At 46.1% G+C, this 22,805-nt stretch overlaps 1 protein-coding gene across 4 annotated transcripts in view; it reads left to right on the forward strand.

The window, feature by feature from the left end:
* Positions 1–22,805, forward strand: part of LOC137313339 (NACHT, LRR and PYD domains-containing protein 3-like) — a 78,402-nt gene that overhangs the window by 41,901 nt on the left and 13,696 nt on the right. Inside the window, exons 3-9 of one of the 4 annotated variants that reach the window (XM_067979463.1) lie at positions 7,134–7,300; positions 8,660–8,741; positions 9,871–9,964; positions 12,396–12,553; positions 12,870–13,041; positions 13,147–13,212; positions 20,919–22,656. In XM_067979463.1, the coding sequence (XP_067835564.1) occupies positions 9,901–9,964; positions 12,396–12,553; positions 12,870–13,041; positions 13,147–13,212; positions 20,919–22,656 (2,198 nt within the window). In that variant the 5' untranslated portion in view covers positions 7,134–7,300; positions 8,660–8,741; positions 9,871–9,900. Of the gene's footprint in view, positions 1–4,209; positions 4,756–7,133; positions 7,301–8,659; positions 8,742–9,870; positions 9,965–11,430; positions 11,535–12,395; positions 12,554–12,869; positions 13,042–13,146; positions 13,213–20,918; positions 22,657–22,805 lie in introns of those variants that run through there. The other 3 variants (XM_067979462.1, XM_067979461.1, XM_067979465.1) reach the window with 3 other exon arrangements.

Here is a 22,805-nt window from a genome sequence, read left to right on the forward strand (position 1 = left end):
GGAATATGCCGGGCCATGAGGTTACAGATTGTGCTGGAATACAATTCTGCTGCTGCTGATGGCCCACAGCGCCTCATGGATGCCCAGTTTTGAGCTGCCAGATCTGTTCTGAATCTATCCCATTTAGCACGGTGGTAGTGCCACACAACACGTTGGATGGTGTCCTCAGTGCGAAGACGGGACTTCATCTCCACGAGGACTGTGCGGTGGTCACTCCTACCAATACTGTCATGGACATATGCATTTGCGACAGGTAGATTGGTGAGGACGAGGTCAAGTAAGTTTTTCCCTCGTGTTGGTTCGCTCACCACCTGCCGCAGGCACAGTCTAGCAGCTATGTCCTTCAGGACTCGGCCAGCTCGGTCAGTCGTGGTGCTACCGAGCCACTCTTGGTGATGGACATTGAAGTCCCCCACCCAGAGTATATTTTGTGCCCTTGCTACCCTCAGTGCTTCCTCCAAGTGGTGTTCAACATGGAGGAGGACTGATTCATCAGCTGAGGGAGGACGGTAGGTGGTAATCAGCAGGAGGTTTCCTTGCCCATGTTTGACCTGATGCCATGAGATTTCATGGGGTCCAGAGTCAATGTTGAGGACTCCCAGGGCCACTCCCTCCTGACTGTATATCACTGTACCGCCACCTCTGGTGGGTCTGTCCTGCCGGTGGGACAGGACATACCCAGGGATGGTGATGGAAGAGTCTGGGACGTTGGCTGAAAGATATGATTGTGTGAGTATGGCTATGTCAGGCTGTTGCTTGACTAGTCTGTGGGACAGCTCTCCCAATTTTGGCACAAGTCCCCAGATGTTAGTAAGGAGGACCTTGCAGGGTCGACTGGGCTTGGTGTTTTGCCGTTGTCGTGTCCGGTGCCTAGTCGTCCGATGCCGGGTGGTCCGTCCGGTTTTATTCTTATTATGACTTTTCGTAGCGAGATTTTACAACTGAGTGGCTTGCTAGGCCATTTCAGAGGGCAATTAAGAATCAACCACATTGCTGTGGGTCTGGAGTCACATATAGGCCAGACCGGGTAAGGACGGCAGGTTTCCTTCCCTAAAGGACATTAGTGAACCAGATGGGTTTTTACGACAATCTGGTAGTTTCATGCTTTTCCCTGCCGCCCTTCTTAAACAAAGGCACAACATTTGCTACCCTCCAATCTTTAGGCACCTCACCTGTAGCTGTCGATGATTCAAATATCTCTGCTCGGGGACCCGCAATTTCCTCCCTAACCTCCCATAACGTCCTGGGATACATTTCATCAGGTCCCGGAGATTTATCTACCTTGATGCGCGTTAAGACTTCCAGCACCTCCCTCTCTGTAATATGTACACTCCTCAAGACATCACAATTTATTTCCCCAAGTTCCCTCACATCCATGGCTTTCTCAACTGTAAATACCGATGTGAAATATTCATTCAGGATCTCACCCATCTCTTGTGGTTCCGCACATAGATGACCTTGTTTATCCTTAAGAGGCCCTACTCTCTCCCCAGTTACTCTTTTGCCCTTTATGTACTTGCAGAAGCTCTTTGGATTCTCCTTTGCCTTATCTGCCAAAGCAATCTCATGTCCCCTTTTTGCCCTCCTGATTTCTCTCTTAACTCTACTCCGGCAATCTCTATACTCTTCAAGGGATCCACTTGATCCCAGCTGCCTCTGCATGTCATATGCCTCCTTCTTTTTGAATAGGGCCTCAATCTCCCGAGTCATCCAAGGTTCCCTACTTCTACCAGCCTTGCCCTTCACTTTATAAGGAATGTGCTTACCCTGAACCCTGGTTAACACACTTTTGAAAGCCTCCCACTTACCAGACGTCCCTTTGCCTGCCAAGAGACTCTCCCAATCAACTTCTGAAAGTTCCTGTCCAATACCATCAACATTGGCCTTTCCCCAATTTAGAATTTTAACTTTTGGGCCAGACCTATCATTCTCCATAGCTATCTTAAAACTAATGGAATTATGATCACTGGTCCCAAAGTGATCCCTCACTAACACTTCTGTCACCTGCCCTTCCTTATTTCCCAAGAGGAGGTCAAGTTTTGCCCTCTCTCTCGCCGGCCATCCACATACTGAATGAGAAATTCCTCCTGAATACACTCAACAAATTTCTCTCCATCCAAGCCCATCATGCTATGGCTGTCCCAGTCAATGTTGGGAAAGTTAAAGTCCCCTACTATTACCACCCTATTTTTCTTGCAGCTGTCTGTAATCTCCTTACATATTTGCTCCTCAATTTCCCGTTGACTATTTGGGTGTCTGTAGTACAATCCTGTCAAAGTGATCTTTCCCTTCATATTTTTCATTTCTACCCATATAGACTCAGTGGGCGAACCCTCGGATATATCCCCTCTCACTACTGCCGTGATGTTCTCCCTAATCAAGAACGCAACCCCCCCTCCTCTCTTACCTCCTGCTCTATCTTTCCTATAGCATCTGTACCCTGGAACATTGAGCTGCCAGTCCTGCCCCTCCCTTAGCCATGTTTCAGTAATATCTATAACATCCCAGTCCCATGTGCCCATCCATGCCCTGAGTTCATCTGCCTTGCCCATCAGACTTCTTGCATTGAAATAAATGCAGTTTAATCTAGACTTCCCTTGGTCTTTGCCCTGCTTTCTCAGACCATCTGTCCGGTCATGTTCTGTACACTCTCCCTTACTGCCTTTTGTTTCTGTCACCACTTTACTTCCCACTGACTTCCTGCATCGGTTCCCATCCCCCTGCAACATTAGTTTAAACCCTCCCCAACAGCACTAGCAAACACTCCCCCGAGGACATTGGTTCCAGTCCTGCCCAGATGCAGACCGTCCAATTTGTCCTGGTCCCACCTCCCCCAGAACCGGTTCAAATGGCCCAGGAATTTGAATCCCTCCCTCTTGCACCATCTCTCAAGCCACGTATTCATCCTAGCTATCCTGTCATTCCTACTCTGACTAGCCCGTGGCACTGGTAGCAATCCTGAGATTACTACCTTTGTGGTCCTACTCTTTAGTTTAACTCCTACCTCCCTAAATTCAGCTTGTAGGACCTCATCCTGTTTTTTACCTATATCGTTGGTGCCTATATGCACCACGACAACTGGCTGTTCACCCTCCCCCTCCAGAATGTCCTGCAGCCGCTCCGAGACATCCCTGACCCTTGCACCAGGGAGGCAACATACCATCCTGGTGTCTTGGTTGCGTCCGCAGAAACGCCTGTCTATTCCCCTTACAATCGAGTCCCCATATCACGAGAGCTCTGCCACTCTTTTTACTGCCCTCCTGTGCAGCAGAGCCAGCCACGGTGCCATGAACCTGGCCACTGCCACCTTCCCCTGGTGAGCCATCTCCCACAACAGTATCCAAAACGGTATACCTGTTTTGGAGGGAGATGACCGCAGGGGACCCCTGCACTGCCTTCCTACCCTTCCTCTGTCTGTTGGTCACCCATTCACTATCTCCCTCAGTAATTTCCATTGACTTCAGTAACATTAACTTCCAGCGAATATCCTGCAATTTTCTGCGTCTGGCCCGAGGAACTTCAAATCTCGGTTTGTTCTTCTTCGAGCAGGTTAAGTGGAGATTTCATAGTGGAGTTTTGATTGGGTAGATATGGAGAAACTGTTTCCACTGGCAGGAGGGTCGCTAACCAGAGGACGCAGATTGATGAGAATTGGCAATAAAGCCAGGGGGGAGATGAGTGGAATTTTCTTTACGCAGCGAGTTTTTCTGATCTGGAACCGAATGCCTGATAGGGCTGTGGAAGCAGATTCGTGTTTAAAATCTACCCCAATGACTCTGTCTATAACCGATGCTCTGTCTGTCCAGTCGCTCGCGGTGAACAAATTTGTTTAGTAACTTTCAAAATGGAATTGGATAAACACTTGTAAAGGAGAAAGGTTGCAGGACCATTGGGAAAGTGCAGGGGAGTAGGATTAAATGGATAGCTCTTTCAAAGAGCCAGCACAGACAGCAGGGGCCGAATGGTCTCCTTCTGTTCTGTCTGCTTCAAATCAATGGGGGGATTGTAAATCGAAGCATTTACATAATTTGAGCACTTAATACGAAACTTAACTCGCATCAAAACCACGTGAATCATCAGGTAGGAAGAGTAAAGGCAACGCGAGGTTTCGGGTTATGCGCCTCACGATCTTAAAATGTCAGTAACATTCAGCGGAAGAGGTGACAGCGAGGTTGATGTGCGCTGACACGCCCTGGAGGGCTCCACTCAGATTGTGTCGAGCGGAGAGGAAGGCGGGGAGATCAACCGAATCCACGAGTACCACAGTCCTGACTGGGGACAGGGAGAGCAAGGCGGGGAGATCAGCCGAATCCCCCAGTACCAGAGTCTTCACTGGGTACAGGGAGAGCAAGGCGGGGAGATCAGCAGAATCCCCGAATATCAGAATCTTCACTGGGGACAGGGAGAGCAAGGCGGAGAGATCAGCCGAATTCCCGAGTACCAGAGTCTTCACTGGGTACAGGGAGAGCAAGGCGGGGAGATCAGCCGAATCCCCGAGTACCAGAGTCCTGACTGGGGACAGCGAGAGCAAGGCGGGGAGATCAGCCGAATCCCCGACGATCAGAGTCCTGACTGGGGACAGGGAGAGAAAGGCGGGGAGATCAGCCAAATCCCCGAGTATCAGAGTCCTGACTGGGGACAGGGAGATTAAGGCGGGGGATCAGCCGAATCCCCGAGTACCAGGGTCTTCACTGGGGACAGGAGCCGTGCGGACCAGATCTCATGTCGCTTCAGTCTTTTCATTGGATGAATTGGGTGAGTGACTGAGAATGTCTCAGAGTGGGGGATTATATCGAAGGAAACACATTTCTGCATTAAGTGCAGAGCTCGTCGCACACACGGTTCTGGGTAGAACCGGATGGTGATCAGAATGAAAGATAAAACCTTATGCAGAGAATTAATCAACACCAAATGCCGTTGATCCCATTATTCTCAGGTGAATGTTAGGATCGAATTGAAACCCAGAGCTACTTTAATCAGAACACAGTGGAATTGAATAAACCTTCTTGTAAAAAAAACAAATTGAAGGGGGAACTGAGAGGGTTTCAAAATGTCTGCCCCTGAGTGACACAAAGTAAAAGCAACATGCTGAAACTTGCAGAGACAGAGGCGAACGGTTTCCGTTTTTGGGAACTCACTTCCTCCAACTTTTTATCGATAAGAGCAAGAGGTTTTTGTACTTTGCACGTTGTCTGCACTTGCTTTGTCTGATTCAACGTTTGATATGGAAAAGTATCTTCTGGAAATTTAACTTGTTAAATACCGGTCTGTGTAGGATTTTAGAAGTGGTTGATGGTTAAAGGTTAGATTTCATCATCCTGCTGCTTCTCCCCAACAGAAAATACACACAGATACTCTGTCACTCATTGATATACAGAGGCATCCTCTGTCTCCCTCTCTCACACACACACTCACTCTTTTCTCTTTCTCTCTCCTCTCTCTGCCTCTCACATACGCACACACTCAGTCAGTCCCTTACTGATACACTTTGTGTCTCCCTCCATCACATATACACACACCTGCTCAGAGTCACTCAGATATACAGATGCATCCTCTCTCTCTCGCTCTGTCTCTCTCATAGACACATAAACGCACATTAAGAGTCTCACAGTTATACAGAGGCATCCATTGTCTCTCTCTCATACTTATACAATCCTCAGTTGCCCACTGATAAAATCTGTTTCACGCTCCCTCTCTCATATACGCACACACATTCAGATTCATTCATTGATACAGATACGCAAGCACTTCCCCTATCTCTCTCTATCAAACACACAAAGAGTCACTGACTGATATACACACGCCTCCTCTCTCTCTCATATGGTGCACTGCCATCGTTTGGGGTCGGTGTGCCCTCGAGTGCCTGCCCCGCCTCTTGTGTAAACTGTCATCCTGTGGTAACACAGTGCCCTCCCCGCTCCGTTGTATCAGACACGGGAGAATGTCATCCTTGGGTGACACCGTGCCCTCGCTAATGTGTGAGTTCTTCGATCATATCCATTGTGTTTGGAGAGTGGCCCCGATAAATCTTTCAACTCCAATTCCCCATCAACTATTGATATTTTTGGGGATAGTGATTTGATTTATCCTAAAACTAAGAGTAGGCCATATTTGTCCACACGTTCTACTTCAAATCATTCACTTACTGATCCTGATTTTATCTAATCAGAAATATTTTATTACAGGCATGTGAATGAGTTGTAATCTATCGTCCAGTTGTGTACATCAATGACCATTTATAGCAAAATAAAAACTAGTTAATTGCTGAGAGCTTCTATTTTCTCTTGTTCTCTTAAATATGGTCAACGTTCCCTCCACATTCCCACACTGAGGTGTTGTTATTACAGATAATAATTATTTGACGGTTAAATATTCCAAATAAAAGCTCTCACTTGTAGTTACAAACGTTCCGTCCCCACCCCCACATGCCATAACTTTGGAATTTGCAGCTAACTGGAGAAACATCCAGCCTCTGAGTCAGGAACTGTCAATTCAAGACGGTTAGAAACCCAGTCCACAGCTGTGAACAGGACTTTTACTCATTGGAGTGTCCACAATAAACAGTAACACTCAAAGCAGGGGAAATCTCTTCTTTCTGTGATAAATCAGTCCCATGTTATGTTATGTAAATATTCAGTGAAGTGAACTCACTAAAATAGTCACACTTCCCAGTCACGGTGTTGGGGCAGTACAGCTGCCTTCTGTGGGTCGAACCATGTCGCTGAGGATATTGTCCCATCAACTCTCCCTGTTTGTCGATGATGCCACTAAAATACACTTGGAAATTGGGAATCTGGCCCATGGATGGAGTTCAGCCAGAAAATATAAAGGAATGGCCACTGATTCAAAAATAGCAAATGTGATCCCCAAAACAGGGGCAGGACATGGAGAAGGAATTGCCTCTAACTGGGGCTGGAGAATGAAACGATCACATATTGTGGTCGGGGTGGTAAAGAGACATGGAATGTGGAACAGAGTTCATCAAACAGTTTGTTCATTCAATCAAATATTTGTTATTCAATTGTTTAAGTTTCAATTACTTTTATTTTAATTAAACATTCGAGGAAAAGTGCACATTACATTCTACTTCACACCGTCAATATTGGTCTCATTTTCTGCCCTGCCATCATTAGATCTCCCGGTGAATGACGGAGTGATTGCGAAAAGTTCACAGCTGGAAGTAAACAGGGATTGTCGACTGAGGAACAACAGCAGGTGAATCAGCACAGGATTGAGAGAGCAGCAACCAGAGAGAACCCTTCCGATTCAAAGAGCTTCCATAGATCGACTGGGGAGAAAGGTAAGAGAAAGTCCCATTTCCTCAGATAAACACTGGTCCTGTCGACAGTCCAGAAATGTTACAAGGTAAGGGGGGAAATGGTGAGAATGAGACTGGGAGAGTCTGATAACCGAGTACAATTATCCAGCATGAGGCCGTGCAATGAAATGTGAAGTGAGATCAGTTTCTGTCTCAAAACACACAGTCACAAATGAATCTTATGTGTGTTTTAGAGTGAAGGGGTCTGATCTAAGAGGTGACTCCAGTCTGAGGGACAGCCCAGCAGATATATAGTGTCTCCCCGCGTCCAGCACCAACTCGGAAAGAACCCGTCTTTATGGTCCCCATAATATCGATATTACACTCTGTGTTAATGTAGTACCAATGTAACGAATCTTACAACACCAGGTTATAGTCCAACAGCTTTATTTTAAAATCATAAGCTTTCGGAGGCTTTCTCCTTCGTCAGGTGAGTGTCGGAATCCTTGAACATTACCGCATTTATGGTCACAGAACAATGCCTGGGTGATTGCAGATAATCTTTCCAACTGCCCGTTGTCAAGACAATCAACGGGATTGAACAGTGTTCAGACAGTGAAACATTAGGTACCAGACTACTGAATATAGAGTTGGAAAGATTATCTGTAATCACCAGGCATTGTTCTATGACTATCAATGCTGTACCTTCCGTGGAATCCCACACTCAGCTGACGAAGGAGAAAGCCTCCGAAAGCTTGCGATTTTCAAATAAATCTGTTGGACTATAACCTGGTGTTGTAAGATTCGTTACATTTGTACACCCCAGTCCATCACCGGCATCTCCACATCAATGTAGTACCAAACAGCGTTACCGAATTGAAATATATTTCATATCCAGCTATCAAAATAAATCATCTTGCAATTCTGAACTGGATGCGAAGTTTTACACAATGTTATTTCCTATCAGTAAATCTATTTCTGGATTTCACGTTTGCAGTTCAATTAAATTATTATCATTTCAATATAAATTGGTGATAAAATGATGGGGAAATTTTATTTTTAATAAAGATTTGTAAAATTTCTTCCATTTGATTATTTTGTGGGTTGTGTCAGAATAAAGACCATCCTAAAACCGATTTCTTCGACCAAAATGATGGCCATTTTCATTCTGATTCGGCTTCTGTGATGCACCTTGGGATGTTTTTTCGAGGTTAAAGGTTCTGTGGCAATGCAAGTTGTTGCTGTTGTGTGCTTTTATACTAGTGTCAGTGTGAGTGAAACAGCAGCAACTGAATTTTACAAAATCCCAAACTTGGTTATAAATTAATGCCGGTGAATAACTTCAACTATAGTTTGGAGAAATTACTGATCCGAGACATAATCACTTTTACATTTCCACAGTGATGAAAGGAAAGGACATTGACTGATAGTTTGATTGGTCGGCACGTCCGTGAGATACACGCACACAGCGAGACACACACAGGTGATTGTATAAAAACAGTACAATCTGCCACTTGACGATTTATGGTGTTTATTGAGATTGTAAGAACCCTGGCGACATTCCATAAATTAGGACTGTGCATCACCGAAATGTTTAAAGTTACACAATTCATAACATTAATATTAGAACAGTGGTAAATCTCCTCACCTCTTACAGTGCTCATTAGTGTTAATATTAGAACAGTGGTAAATCTCCTCACCTCCTACAGTGCTCATTAGTGTTAATATTAGAACAGTGGTAAATCTCCTAAACTCCTACAGTGCTCATTAGTGTTAATATTAGAACAGTGGTAAATCTCCTCACCTCCTAAAGTGCTCATTACTGTTAATGTTAGAACAGTGGTAAATCTCCTTACCTCCTAAAGTGCTCATTACAGTTAATAATTGAACAGTGATAAATCTTACCTCCGACAGTGCTCACTAGTGTTAATATTAGAACAGTGGTAAATCTTCTCACCTCCTACTGTGCTCATTAATCAGCTGCTGACACCATGAGGAATGTGATGAATATTTTCTAACAGAAGCACCAACTAGGACACATCTCCATGAACACATGCACACTGTCACTGCCCATACAGACCAGAGGAATCACACTCTGCTATATATTGTATATGTGGATAGATATCATATTCATAAAGTAACAGGATTTAAAATCAAAACTCAACAAATCAAAAATACCAAATACTTATGTGAATAAAATAATACAATATCACCAGACTGTGTTAAACCGAGTGAAGGGTCATTTAATTCACCAATGATCACCCTGCTCCATATTTCCTTCCAGAATATTAACTACCTGAGGAATAAAGCTGTTTTTGATCTGCAATGTGCGAGTGAAGCTTACAAATGGGCCCTCCCAGTGCAGAGTCTCGGCCGACAGTAACTGGGTTGTGGAGATCAGCGGGACTTACTGGATTTCACGGGGCAGCTGTCTGTGTCACACCAGATGTGGAGTGTTGATCATAACACTCAGGAAATGCTCGATATTAGAGATAACAGCTGTTGCACTGATGGGGGAAGAGGGGCTTTGTAACATGTTTAACAAGGGAACGCTCTCCTGCTCATTTTAATATTTCTGTCTAACTCTCCTATTAATATTATATTTATTACAGAGCATCAGAATCTGGGAATTTGTCACCACCATGGCTGAAGGTTCAAACAGGGGAGAAAAGCCAACATCTTCAACAAGAATGAGAATGGACACAGGTAGGTTCAGCAAATTCTTCAAAATTGAATTTCTGTCCTGACAAAGGGTCCAGATCACGAGCAAGAACCTGCAGCTCACACTGGAAGAGGTAACTGCGCAGATACTGTGAAGATAGGGGGAAGTGAGTTACCATCTCGAGGGACAGTGCAGTCACAGGTGGAGGGATCTCCTGAGTATTGGAACTGTCCAATAGATACCTGGTGTTGGGGACTGTAAGGTGGTTAGAGACAGTGACTCAGAGGATGGTCTTCCTGAGTAACAGTGTGAGATCGGGCAGCAGGGGGACACCCCGCGTGGGGCAGGGGGTGAGAGGCAGGTGGGTCACAGGAATGGTGGAATGATAGTGGTGGGATATTCCATAGTCAGGGAATACACAGACTCTTCTGTAGCACTGAGCAGGTCCCGAATGGTAAGTTGCCTCCCTGGTGTCAGAGGGAAGAACATCCTGGAACAGGTGGGACCATCTCTGGGATGGAAACGAGAGCAGTGAATAGTTATGTTCGGAATCAATAACACGGAGAGAAATACATTTATGGTGGGAATATTAAGGCTCAGGGTCTAAACTAAAAACAAGGCCTCTCGCTGGTGATCTCCGAATTGGTTTGCACTGGGCTGCTTAAGGAGGTAGGCAAATGTGTGGCTGCAGGGCTGTAGCAGGAGGGAAGAGTACACGGTCTTCGGGACAAGAGTGAGTTCAGGGAGAAGGGAAGGGACAGTCACGGTCTGAACCGACCAACAATAGTTTTACAGACTGGGTGAATGGAGCAGGAGGGAAGGGTTCACGGTCTTGGGGACTGGAGCGAGTTCAGGGAGAAGGGAAGGGACGGTCACGGTCTGAACTGACCAACAATGGTTTTACAGACTGGGTGAATGGAGCAGGAGGGAAAGGTTCACGGTCTTGGGGACTGGCGTGAGTTCAGCGAGAAGGGAAGGGAAGGGACGGTCACGGTCTGAACCGACCAACAATGGTTTTACAGACTGGGTGAATGGAGCAGTGGGAGGGTTTCAGCTGATATGACTGGAGGATGGGGAAACTCCGGATCTGAGACAAGAGAGTGGAATTAATGAAACCTGGAGCAGGAACGAAGATTTATGAAACAGTGAAAAGTTATTAGCAGGTAAAAAGGAAGGTGGTTTTGAAATATTGAGGGAGAAAGTCACTTGGTATTAAAAAAAACAAGAAACGAAAATGGGTCAACATTACAAAAAATCGGAGTTAGGATTGTGTGTTATGTCTGTGAATAAACAAATAATTCCAAACACATTCGGAAAATCAGAAACATGACAGATGTGATCTAGTATCTGTAAGACAGGGCCAGAGTTCACACAAGGCTCAGAGCGAAATGCTCCTGGTTATAACATTTTGAGGGGAGAGAAAAATACCCCTGGTCTTCAGTATTAATAAAGGTTCTATGACAGAGCTGGAACAATAACAAATTGTGTTTATGTTGCAAATTTAATGTAGTAAACCGACCCAGGGTGTGTGACGGGAGCGATTATCAAACACAATTTGTCACTGAATCTAATAAGGAGATATGAGGACAGGAGACAAAAAGCTTGGACAAAGAGGTAGGTTTTAAGAAGAGTCTTAAAGGAGGACAGAGGGATGGAGAGGTGTAGAACATAAGGCTGTTCCAGGGAGCTGTGTTAAGATAGAATCCATATGTACACAGTTAAGTAATAGGAAGGGAAATAGCACAATTCTCGGTGGGTTTTGCAGGCCAGCAATCAGTGGAGGTGAGATAGAGGGGAACTGGGGGAAACTAGTTGTGGATGAAGGTTTGGGGAGATACAAAATATTTCCTTTAATTTCTAAAAATGATGGTGGAAGTGGAAGTGTTGGTGCACTAGAAGAGGATGTGGGCCCATAATTAGAGAAGGATTTGGATCTGAGAAACTTCGCTGAGGTGGATAAATCACTGGGCCCAGAGATAACACACCAGAGGCTGTTAAAGGAAGTTAGAGAGGAGATAGGAGGGACCCTGACCACAATTTCTCAATCCTCGATTGTTATCAAAAATATCCAGGTAGACTGAAGGAGCCCAAGTAATATGTCTGGTAAAATAAGGAGAGAGGCTCAACGGTAACTGGAGACCAATTAGTCTCTGTCAGTAGTGGGCAAACTCCTCGAATCTGTAATTCCAGGTAAAATTAGTGAACATTTAGAGATACAGGGGAAGATCAGGGGTGGGGGGGGCGGCAGGAACTGATTCGCTGCAGACAAGCCGTATTTGACAAATTTAATACAGCTTTGTTGAGAGGTGACCATATAGATGGATGGGATGCAGCACAGGCGATGTACATGGGTTTTCAGAAGGTGTTTGATAATGTGGCTCACAAGGCGGCTTCATCCGTTTGGTATATGAGGAAATGTAGCCGCCCGGATGGAAAGACAATAATGTGTTTAGTTTTGTCCATTTTTGTTCACAGATCCAATCACTGAGTTCCTGACAAAGTGCGACAATTACCAGCTGTTCCAGTTGACGAAATTCTACCGGGACAGACTAGAACAGGCTATTGAAGAAGTGGTGGACGGAGTCAGCTCGTTGTTAACATACGCGAGGCATTTCAGTGGACAGGAACATCGGGTAAGTGGGAGGGACACAGAATGAGTTTGGATTATTTAAACATCACAGAACTAACAGGATATCAGATCTGAGAATCATAGAATGTGACAGAATAGAAACAAGTCAAATAGGAAAGAAATGGATCAAACTGAAAATACAGTGAATCTGAAACAATGATACGAAGAGGTGAAAATCCCCAGTGGATCGTTCAGTATCTGTATAAAGGGCAGGGGAACGGTTCGGGTATAACTCTTGTGTTGTCTAAAAACAAAATGGAAACAGTTTTTGTGGGACTGGGAAAAGGAGAGACCAATATATTCATTATTATTCTTGACAGAAAGTCGTTGATCTCGTGGAGAAGGGAAACAGGGCGGACAGTTCCAAACTTCTCCTAAATCTGGTGATGGAGAAAGGCTCTCGGGCCCGAAGGGTGATGTGGGAATCCTTTGTGAAAATGCACCTTGTGATACCAAAGTTGGACAAAATACTGAAACAGATGCAGGAACTTGGTACGGTAAAATGACACACTGAATTCAATTTCAGATTGAAACACTGTAGAATTTACTATAATATTACACAGATCTGATTTCATGAAAGCTCATTGATTTAAACAGGTCCTGATCCATTTGATTCTATGAACATCGGACGAGGTTTATCTGAAATACCCAGTCACCTGAAAGGTAAGTGATGAAATGGGGATTTCAAACCCTTTATTTCACTTCTGAGAATCAGAATGTTTGACTGCAGTCATTTATTGGAGATTGTCACAATCTGGGAATCAGAACTTCAAGGGCTGGGGAACAGAAATTAACCTCGTTTAGATTTGTCATCAATACTCAACTATTCTGTGTAGATTCAAATTACAGATCATAAGATTTCTGAATTATCCATAAATATGTGGAGGTTGCATTATTTCACTTAATTCAGCTGCTGATCTTTGTCACTTGTGAAATCCCCATACACACCTGGCAGGAACCTGGTACACTGTGAATCCACAGACACACCTGGCAGGATCCTGATACACTGTGAATCCCCATACACACCTGGCAGGATCCTGATACACTGTGAATCCCCATACACACCTGGCAGGATCCTGATAGACTGTGAATCCCCATACACACCTGGCAGGATCCTGATACACTGTGAATCCCCACACACACCTGGCAGGATCCTGATACACTGTGAATCCCCATACACACCTGGCAGGATCCTGATACACTGTCAATCCCCATACGCACCTGGCAGGATCCTGATACACTGTGAATCCCGAGACAGACCTGGCAGGGTCCTGATACACTGTGAATCCCCATACACACCTGACAGGGTCCAGATACACTGTGAATCCCCATACACACCTGGCAGGATCATGATTCACTGTGAATCCCCATACACACCAGGTAAGATCCTGATACATTGTGAATCCCCATACACACCTGACAGGATCCGGATACACTGTCAATCCCCATGCACACCTGGCAGGATCATGATTCACTCTGAATCCTCATACACATCAGGTATGATCCTGATACACTGTGAATCCCCATACACACCAGGTATGATCCTGATACACTGTGAATGCCCATACACACCTGACAGGATCCAGATACACTGTCAATCCCCATACACAGCTGACAGGATCCTGGTACACTGTGAATCCCCACACACACCTGACAGGTTCCTGATACACTGTGAATCCCCATACACACCTGGCCGGATCCTGATACACTGTGAAGCCCCACACACACCTGACAGGGTCCTGATACACTGTGAATCCCCATACACACCTGGCAGGATCCTGATACACTGTCAAGCCCCACACACACCTGGCAGGATCCTGATACACTGTGAATCCCCATACACACCTGACAGGGTCCTGATGCACTGTGAATCCCCATACACACCAGGTATGATCCTGATAGACTGTGAATCCTCATACACACCTGGTATGATCCTGATACACTGTGAATCCCCATACACACCTGGCAGTTTCCTGATACACTGTGAATCCCCATACACACCTGGCAGGATCCAGATACACTGTGAATCCCCGTACACATCTGGCAGGATCCAGATACACTGTGAATCCCCGTACACACCTGGCAGGATCCTGATACACTGTGAATCCCCAAACACACCTGGCAGGATCCTGGTACACTGTGAATCCCCTTGCAGACCTGGCAGGATCCTGGTACACTGTGAATCCCCCCAGACACCTGGCAGGATCCTGATACACTGTGAATCCCCATGCACACCTGGCAGGATCCTGGTACAGTGTGGATCCCCATACACACCTGGCAGGATCCTGATACACTGTCAATCCCCATACACACCTGGCAGGATCCTGATACACTGTGAATCCCCATGCACACCTGGCATGATCCTGGTACACTATGAATCCCCACACACACCTGGCAGGATCCTGATATACTGTGAATCCACATACACACCTGGCAGGATCCTGATACACTGTGAATCCCCATAAACACCTGACAGGATCTTGATACACTGTGAATCCCCATACACACCTGGCAGGATCCTGATACACTGTGAATCCCCAGACACACCTTGCAGGATCCTGATACACTGTGAATCCCCACACACACCTGGCAGGATCCTGATACACTGTGAATCCCCACACACAACTGGCAGGATCCTGATACACTGTGAATCCCCATACACACCTGGCAGGATCCTGATACACTGTCAATCCCGATGCACACCTGGCAGGATCCTGGTACACTGTGAATCCCCACACAAACCTGGCAGGATCCTGATATACTTTGAATCCACATACACACATGGCAGGATCCTGATACACTGTGAATCCCCATACACACCTGGCAGGATCCTGGTACACTGTGACTCCCCATGCACACCTGGCAGGATCCTGATACACTGTGAATCCCCATACACACCTGACAGGATCCTGATACACTGTGAATCCCCATGCACACCTGGCAGGATCCTGATACACTGTGAATCCACATACACACCTGGCAGGATCCTGATACACTGTGAATCCCCATACACACCTGGCAGGATCCTGATACACTGTGAATCCCCATACACACCTGGCAGAATCCTGATACACTCTGAATCCCCATACACACCTGGCAGGATCCTGATACACTGTGAATCCCCATACACACCTGGCAGGATCCTGATACACTGTCAATCCCCATACACACCTGGCAGGATCCTGATACACTGTGAATCCCCATACACACCTGGCAGAATCCTGATACACTGTGAATCCCCAGACACACCTGGCAGGATCCTGATACACTGTGAATCCCCATACACACCTGGCAGGAACCTGATACACTGTGAATCCCCATACACACCTGGCAGAATCCTGATACACTGTGAATCCCCATACACACCTGGCAGGATCCTGATACACTGTGAATCCCCAGACATACCTGGCAGGATGCGGATACACTGTCAATCCCCAGACAGAGCTGACAGGGTCCTGTTACACTGTGAATCCCCATACACACCTGATAGGGTCCTGATACACTCTGAATCCCCAGACATACCTGGCAGGATGCGGATACACTGTCAATCCCCAGACAGAGCTGACAGGGTCCTGATACACTGTGAATCCCCATACACACCTGACAGCGTCCTGATACACTGTGAATCCCCATACACAACTGGCAGGATCATGATTCACTGTGAATCCCTATACACACCAGGTATGATCCTGATACACTGTGAATCCCCATACACACCAGGTATGATCCTGATACACTGTGAATCCCCATACACACCTGACAGGATCCGGATACACTGTCAATCCCCATACACAGCTGACAGGATCCTGGTACACTGTGAATCCCCACACACACCTGACAGGGTCCTGATACACTGTGAATCCCCATACACACCTGGCAGGATCCTGATACACTGTCAAGCCCCCCACACACCTGGCAGGATCCTGATACACTGTGAATCCCCATACACACCTGGCAGGATCCTGATGCACTGTGAATCCCCATACACACCTGGCAGGATCCTGATACACTGTGAATCCCCATACACACCTGGCAGGAACCTGATACACTGTGAATCCCCATACACAACTGGCAGAATCCTGATACACTGTGAATCCCCATACACACCTGGCAGGATCCTGATACACTGTGAATCCCCATACACACCTGGCAGGATCCTGATACACTGTGAATCCCCAGACACACCTGGCAGGATCCTGGTACACTGTGAATCCCCACACACACCTGACAGGGTCCTGATACACTGTGAATCCCCATACACACCTGGCAGGATCCTGATACACTGTCAAGCCCCCCACACACCTGGCAGGATCCTGATACACTGTGAATCCCCATACACACCTGACAGGGTCCTGATGCACTGTGAATCCCCATACACACCAGGTATGATCCTGATAGACTGTGAATCCTCATACACACCTGTTATGATCCTGATGCACTGTGAATCCCCATACACACCTGGCAGGATCCTGATACACTGTGAATCCCCACACACAACTGGCAGGATCCTGATACACTGTGAATCCCCATACACACCTGGCAGGATCCTGATACACTGTGAATCCCCATACACACCTGACAGGATCCTGATACACTGTGAATCCCCATGCACACCTGGCAGGATCCTGATACACTGTGAATCCACATACACACCTGGCAGGATCCTGATACACTGTGAATCCCCATACACACCTGGCAGGATCCTGATACACTGTGAATCCCCATACACACCTGGCAGAATCCTGATACACTGTGAATCCCCATACACACCTGGCAGGATCCTGATACACTGTCAATCCCCATACACACCTGGCAGGATCCTGATACACTGTGAATCCCCATACACACCTGGCAGAATCCTGATACACTGTGAATCCCCAGACACACCTGGCAGGATCCTGATACACTGTGAATCCCCATACACACCTGGCAGGAACCTGATACACTGTGAATCCCCATACACACCTGGCAGAATCCTGATACACTGTGAATCCCCATACACACCTGGCAGGATCCTGATACACTGTGAATCCCCAGACATACCTGGCAGGATGCGGATACACTGTCAATCCCCAGACAGAGCTGACAGGGTCCTGATACACTGTGAATCCCCATACACACCTGATAGGGTCCTGATACACTCTGAATCCCCAGACATACCTGGCAGGATGCGGATACACTGTCAATCCCCAGACAGAGCTGACAGGGTCCTGATACACTGTGAATCCCCATACACACCTGACAGCGTCCTGATACACTGTGAATCCCCATACACAACTGGCAGGATCATGATTCACTGTGAATCCCTATACACACCAGGTATGATCCTGATACACTGTGAATCCCCATACACACCAGGTATGATCCTGATACACTGTGAATCCCCATACACACCTGACAGGATCCGGATACACTGTCAATCCCCATACACAGCTGACAGGATCCTGGTACACTGTGAATCCCCACACACACCTGACAGGGTCCTGATACACTGTGAATCCCCATACACACCTGGCAGGATCCTGATACACTGTCAAGCCCCCCACACACCTGGCAGGATCCTGATACACTGTGAATCCCCATACAAACCTGGCAGGATCCTGATGCACTGTGAATCCCCATACACACCTGGCAGGATCCTGATACACTGTGAATCCCCATACACACCTGGCAGGAACCTGATACACTGTGAATCCCCATACACAACTGGCAGAATCCTGATACACTGTGAATCCCCATACACACCTGGCAGGATCCTGATACACTGTGAATCCCCATACACACCTGGCAGGATCCTGATACACTGTGAATCCCCAGACACACCTGGCAGGATCCTGGTACACTGTGAATCCCCACACACACCTGACAGGGTCCTGATACACTGTGAATCCCCATACACACCTGGCAGGATCCTGATACACTGTCAAGCCCCCCACACACCTGGCAGGATCCTGATACACTGTGAATCCCCATACACACCTGACAGGGTCCTGATGCACTGTGAATCCCCATACACACCAGGTATGATCCTGATAGACTGTGAATCCTCATACACACCTGGTATGATCCTGATGCACTGTGAATCCCCATACACACCTGACAGGTTCCGGATACTCTGTGAATCCCCATACACACCTGGCAGGATCCTGATACACTGTGAATCCCCATACACACCAGGTATGATCCTGATACACTGTGAATCCTCATCCACACCTGGTATGATCCTGATGCACTGTGAATCCCCATGCACACCTGACAGGTTCCGGATACTCTGTGAATCCCCATACACGTCTGGAAGGATCCTGATACACTGCGAATCCCCATACTTACCTGGCAGGAACCTTTTGCATTGTGAATCCCACACACTACGCCTATGCACCGCACAGATGCTCTGGCCTCAAATTTAATGAGCAGTGCCTTGAGCCAGATGTTAAGGGTTAGCAGGCGCCAGCCCCATTCCCCCCCCCCCCCCCCCCCCCCGCAGAAATCTGCCCAGCATCAACTAGAGGGAAAGAGGTGGAGAAATGCGAAATTTTAAAATATTATCATTTCACAGCACAGAATGAGATAGCAAATTGTTCGATCTCATCTCAGAAGATGTTAACACAATGGATCATTAATCCGTGGAGGGAAAGACAATTATCAGGGTAATTCGGAAGTTATGGGTTAACTTCCTCATGGCAGTGAAAGAGAGAACCTTCTTCTGCTCAAAGAATGGTCCTTTAACTCAGGGGTCTTTTTAGACCCAATGGAATGACTAATGGAAACAGATTTGTAATTTCCCAAACCTGCATTATACGAAATTCAGACCAAAATGAAATAACGGAGTATAATTATTTGGAGAACAGTTGAAATGAACTGTGAATGTTTTCTGCTCCACCATCACACTGAGTGATGTGGGCAGTAATTCTAATTCTAATCGGTGATATGAAAGGACTGTTCGAAAAACACATTCAATGTAGTTGTAAAACTGCTGAAAAATTGTTGACAATTTCTGAAACACAATGTAACAGGAGAATGATTAGAGACAGGAAAAGGCCATTTGGCCCAAATAAGCCTGTCCCTAAGAGAGATGACACCAACTACCCCTCCTCTCAGTGTATCCACAGAAACACGTTCAATTATGTCTTGACCCCACTTACACTGCCCTTTTAGTGTCCTTCCCAAGTTTCTCTGGCCCTTTGTGTGAGAAAATTACCCTGACTTCCCTTCTCCGTTATTAATTATTTTGTTGTTTGTGAGCCTGTTTCCTGTTTCCATTCAGTGTATTCAAGACTGAGATCGATAGATTTTTAGACACTAAGGGAATCAGTGGATAAGGGAATTGAGCGGGAAAGTGGATTTGAGGTAGATCAGTCATGATCTGATTGACTGGCGGAGCAGGCTCGAGGGACCGTATGGCCTACTCCTCCTTCTATTTCTTATGTTCTTATGTCCTTACTAATGTTGGGAATTCCATTAAAACATTTCAATTCCGAAGTTTCTTGCCCAAACAAAATACATCAAACCCCGTCAGCCTTCCCACAACCCAAACTCCAATACCTTAATTCATCTTTCTGATTCCCCTCTGTAACTTCAGAATGGCAGTAAACTTTACCTGTGATCAGGTGACGATAGAAATGCACGTAATATCCCAGATAACCCCACCGAGTCCGAAAACAAAAGCAACTTAACTCCTGTCTATTCAATCTTTCGCTCTCCCAGTGCACACAACACCCAAGGTAACCTGCCCGAGGTCTGATACAATAACAGTGGAACTTCGGTCCATTCACAGTCTGTCCCTCTCCCAGTGCCCACAATATCCCAGATAACCTGCCCGAGATCTGATACAATAACAGTGGAACTTCTGTCCATTCACAGTCTGTCCTTCTCCCAGTGCCCACAATATCCCGGATAACCTGCCCGAGATCTGATACAATAACAGTGGGACTTCTGTCAACTCACAGTATGTCCCTCTCCCAATGCACACAATAACATATTTCCCATTTCCGCAGAAGGTTAGCACCTCTGATGGTTTTATAGGTTAATCCAGTTTCGTATAACCAGAATCACATTTGGATTTTAATGAGATGTACATGGTTCAGGCCAGGGCTGATAATATTAACCATCAGAGGGAAAATATCACTTTCACAGAAATCTCCATGATCAGTAAATATTAGAATCAAGTGAGGATTTGAAACTTTTCACAGCCATTGTTCACTTTCAAGCGAGGTTTTCAGTAACTGAGTTTAATTTCCTGCTCGCACCTCTATTGAAGCTGTGAATTCAATCTCGCAACATTTTACTGAAGAGTAAAGTAATATTGAGAAGTTGGTTTTATGCTAATAGAACTAACATTGAGAACCACTTTCTGTCTGTTCGAATTGAAGATGTTCAACAGAAACACAAGGAAACACTCCGGGTCCAAACTGAAACACTGAGAGTGAACACGATCCTAATAAAGGAGAAGGTTAAGATTTTCCAGCTGGTCACTCGATACACTGAGCTAACGGTCATTTCTACTGTTCGAGATCGGACACTTGTAGAACACGAACTGCTGGCAAGAGGCCGAGACCATGAAGAGTGGAGAGAGAAACATCTCCGGAGAGAACTGGAAAAAATCCGAACTGATCAACTGTTCCAGAGCAGTTTTTCCAAGAGAAAATTCAAATCTGGGAGTTCAGCAGCAGTGAGCGGAGTCGCGGGGATTGGAAAAACAACAATGGTACAAAAGATTGTTTATGACTGGGCCACTGGGCAAATATACCCACACTTTCAATTTGTTTTCAGTTTTAAATTCCGGGATTTGAACTCTATTAGCTGTAGAATAAACCTGAGGAATCTGATACTGGATCTGTATCCTTACTTTGGGAATATTCTGGGAGAGCTCTGGAAGAACCCAGAGGGATTACTGTTTATATTCGATGGTTTAGATGAATTCAAGGACAGTATCGATTTTGCTGACAATCGGAGAAATACAGAACCTCAGTACATCTGCACAGATCCTGAAGACTGGTGCGAAGTGTCTGACATTGTGTACAGTTTAATACAGCACAAGCTGCTCCCAGGATGTTCAGTGCTGATGACCAGCCGCCCCACTGCATTACATTTATTGGAAAAGGCTGAGATCAGTGTCTGGGCTGAAATCCTGGGATTTGTTGGTGAAGAACGGAAGGAATATTTCAACAAGTTTTTTGAAGATCAGGCGGTGGCAGCAGCTGTTTTCAAACATGTGGAGGAGAACGAGATCCTGTACACCATGTGTTACAACCCTTCCTACTGCTGGATCCTCGGTCTGTCACTGGGTCCCTTCTTCACACAAAGAGACAGGAAACAGCAGCGAGTTCCCAGGACCATCACCCAACTATATTCCTACTATATTTACAACATTCTGAAAAACCATGGCCGAGAGATTGAATCCCCCCGTGATGTGTTACTGAAGATCGGTGAGATGGCCTTCACTGGAGTCTCCGAGAAGAAGATTGTGTTTAGAAATGGAGATTTGATCAAGTACAATCTGCAACCTTCCCAGTTCCTGTCTGGGTTCATGATGGAACTTTTGGAGAGAGATGATTCTGCCCAGAGTGTGGTTTACACATTCCCGCACCTCACCATCCAAGAGTTTGTAGCCGCACTCGCACAATTCCTGACTCCAGATCCTGGTGACATCCGGAAACTCCTCAGTGAAGCCCACAGCAAGGAAGATGGGAGATTTGAGATATTTCTCCGTTTTGTTGTTGGTCTCTCCTCCTCACAGTCAGCTCGGCCCCTGGAGGAGTTTCTGGGTCCATTTCTTCATCGAACAATCTGCGGAGTGATTGACTGGGTGAAGGAGAAGGTTGAAGGAGAGATTGGAAACACAGAGAGTGAAACTGGTCAAAGGGACCTCCTGAACACATTCCACTACCTGTTTGAGTCTCAGAATCAAACACTGGTTCGGGTCACAGTGGGATCTGTGGAAACACTCAGATTTAATGGATTACGACTGACCCCGATTGACTGTGCGGTGCTGTCTCGTGTTATTGGACTCTGTGATACAATAAAACACCTCGATCTAGAATACGGTTCGATTCGGTGTGAAGGACTCCAGCGGCTGGGACCCGCACTGCACAAATGCCGGGAGTTGAGGTAACTATTTATTTGTCTCTAACTGTTAGGCCAATTGTGGAACAGTCACGGATTGTATTGTTGCTCCGTAATGAAGGGAAACAAACAGTTCAGTTAAACCAGAGAGAAGCAGATTCAACACAAATATGACAAATGATAAGATGATCGAT

This window comes from Heptranchias perlo, unplaced genomic scaffold (genome assembly GCF_035084215.1).
Source record: "Heptranchias perlo isolate sHepPer1 unplaced genomic scaffold, sHepPer1.hap1 HAP1_SCAFFOLD_47, whole genome shotgun sequence".
NCBI lineage: Eukaryota > Metazoa > Chordata > Chondrichthyes > Hexanchiformes > Hexanchidae > Heptranchias > Heptranchias perlo.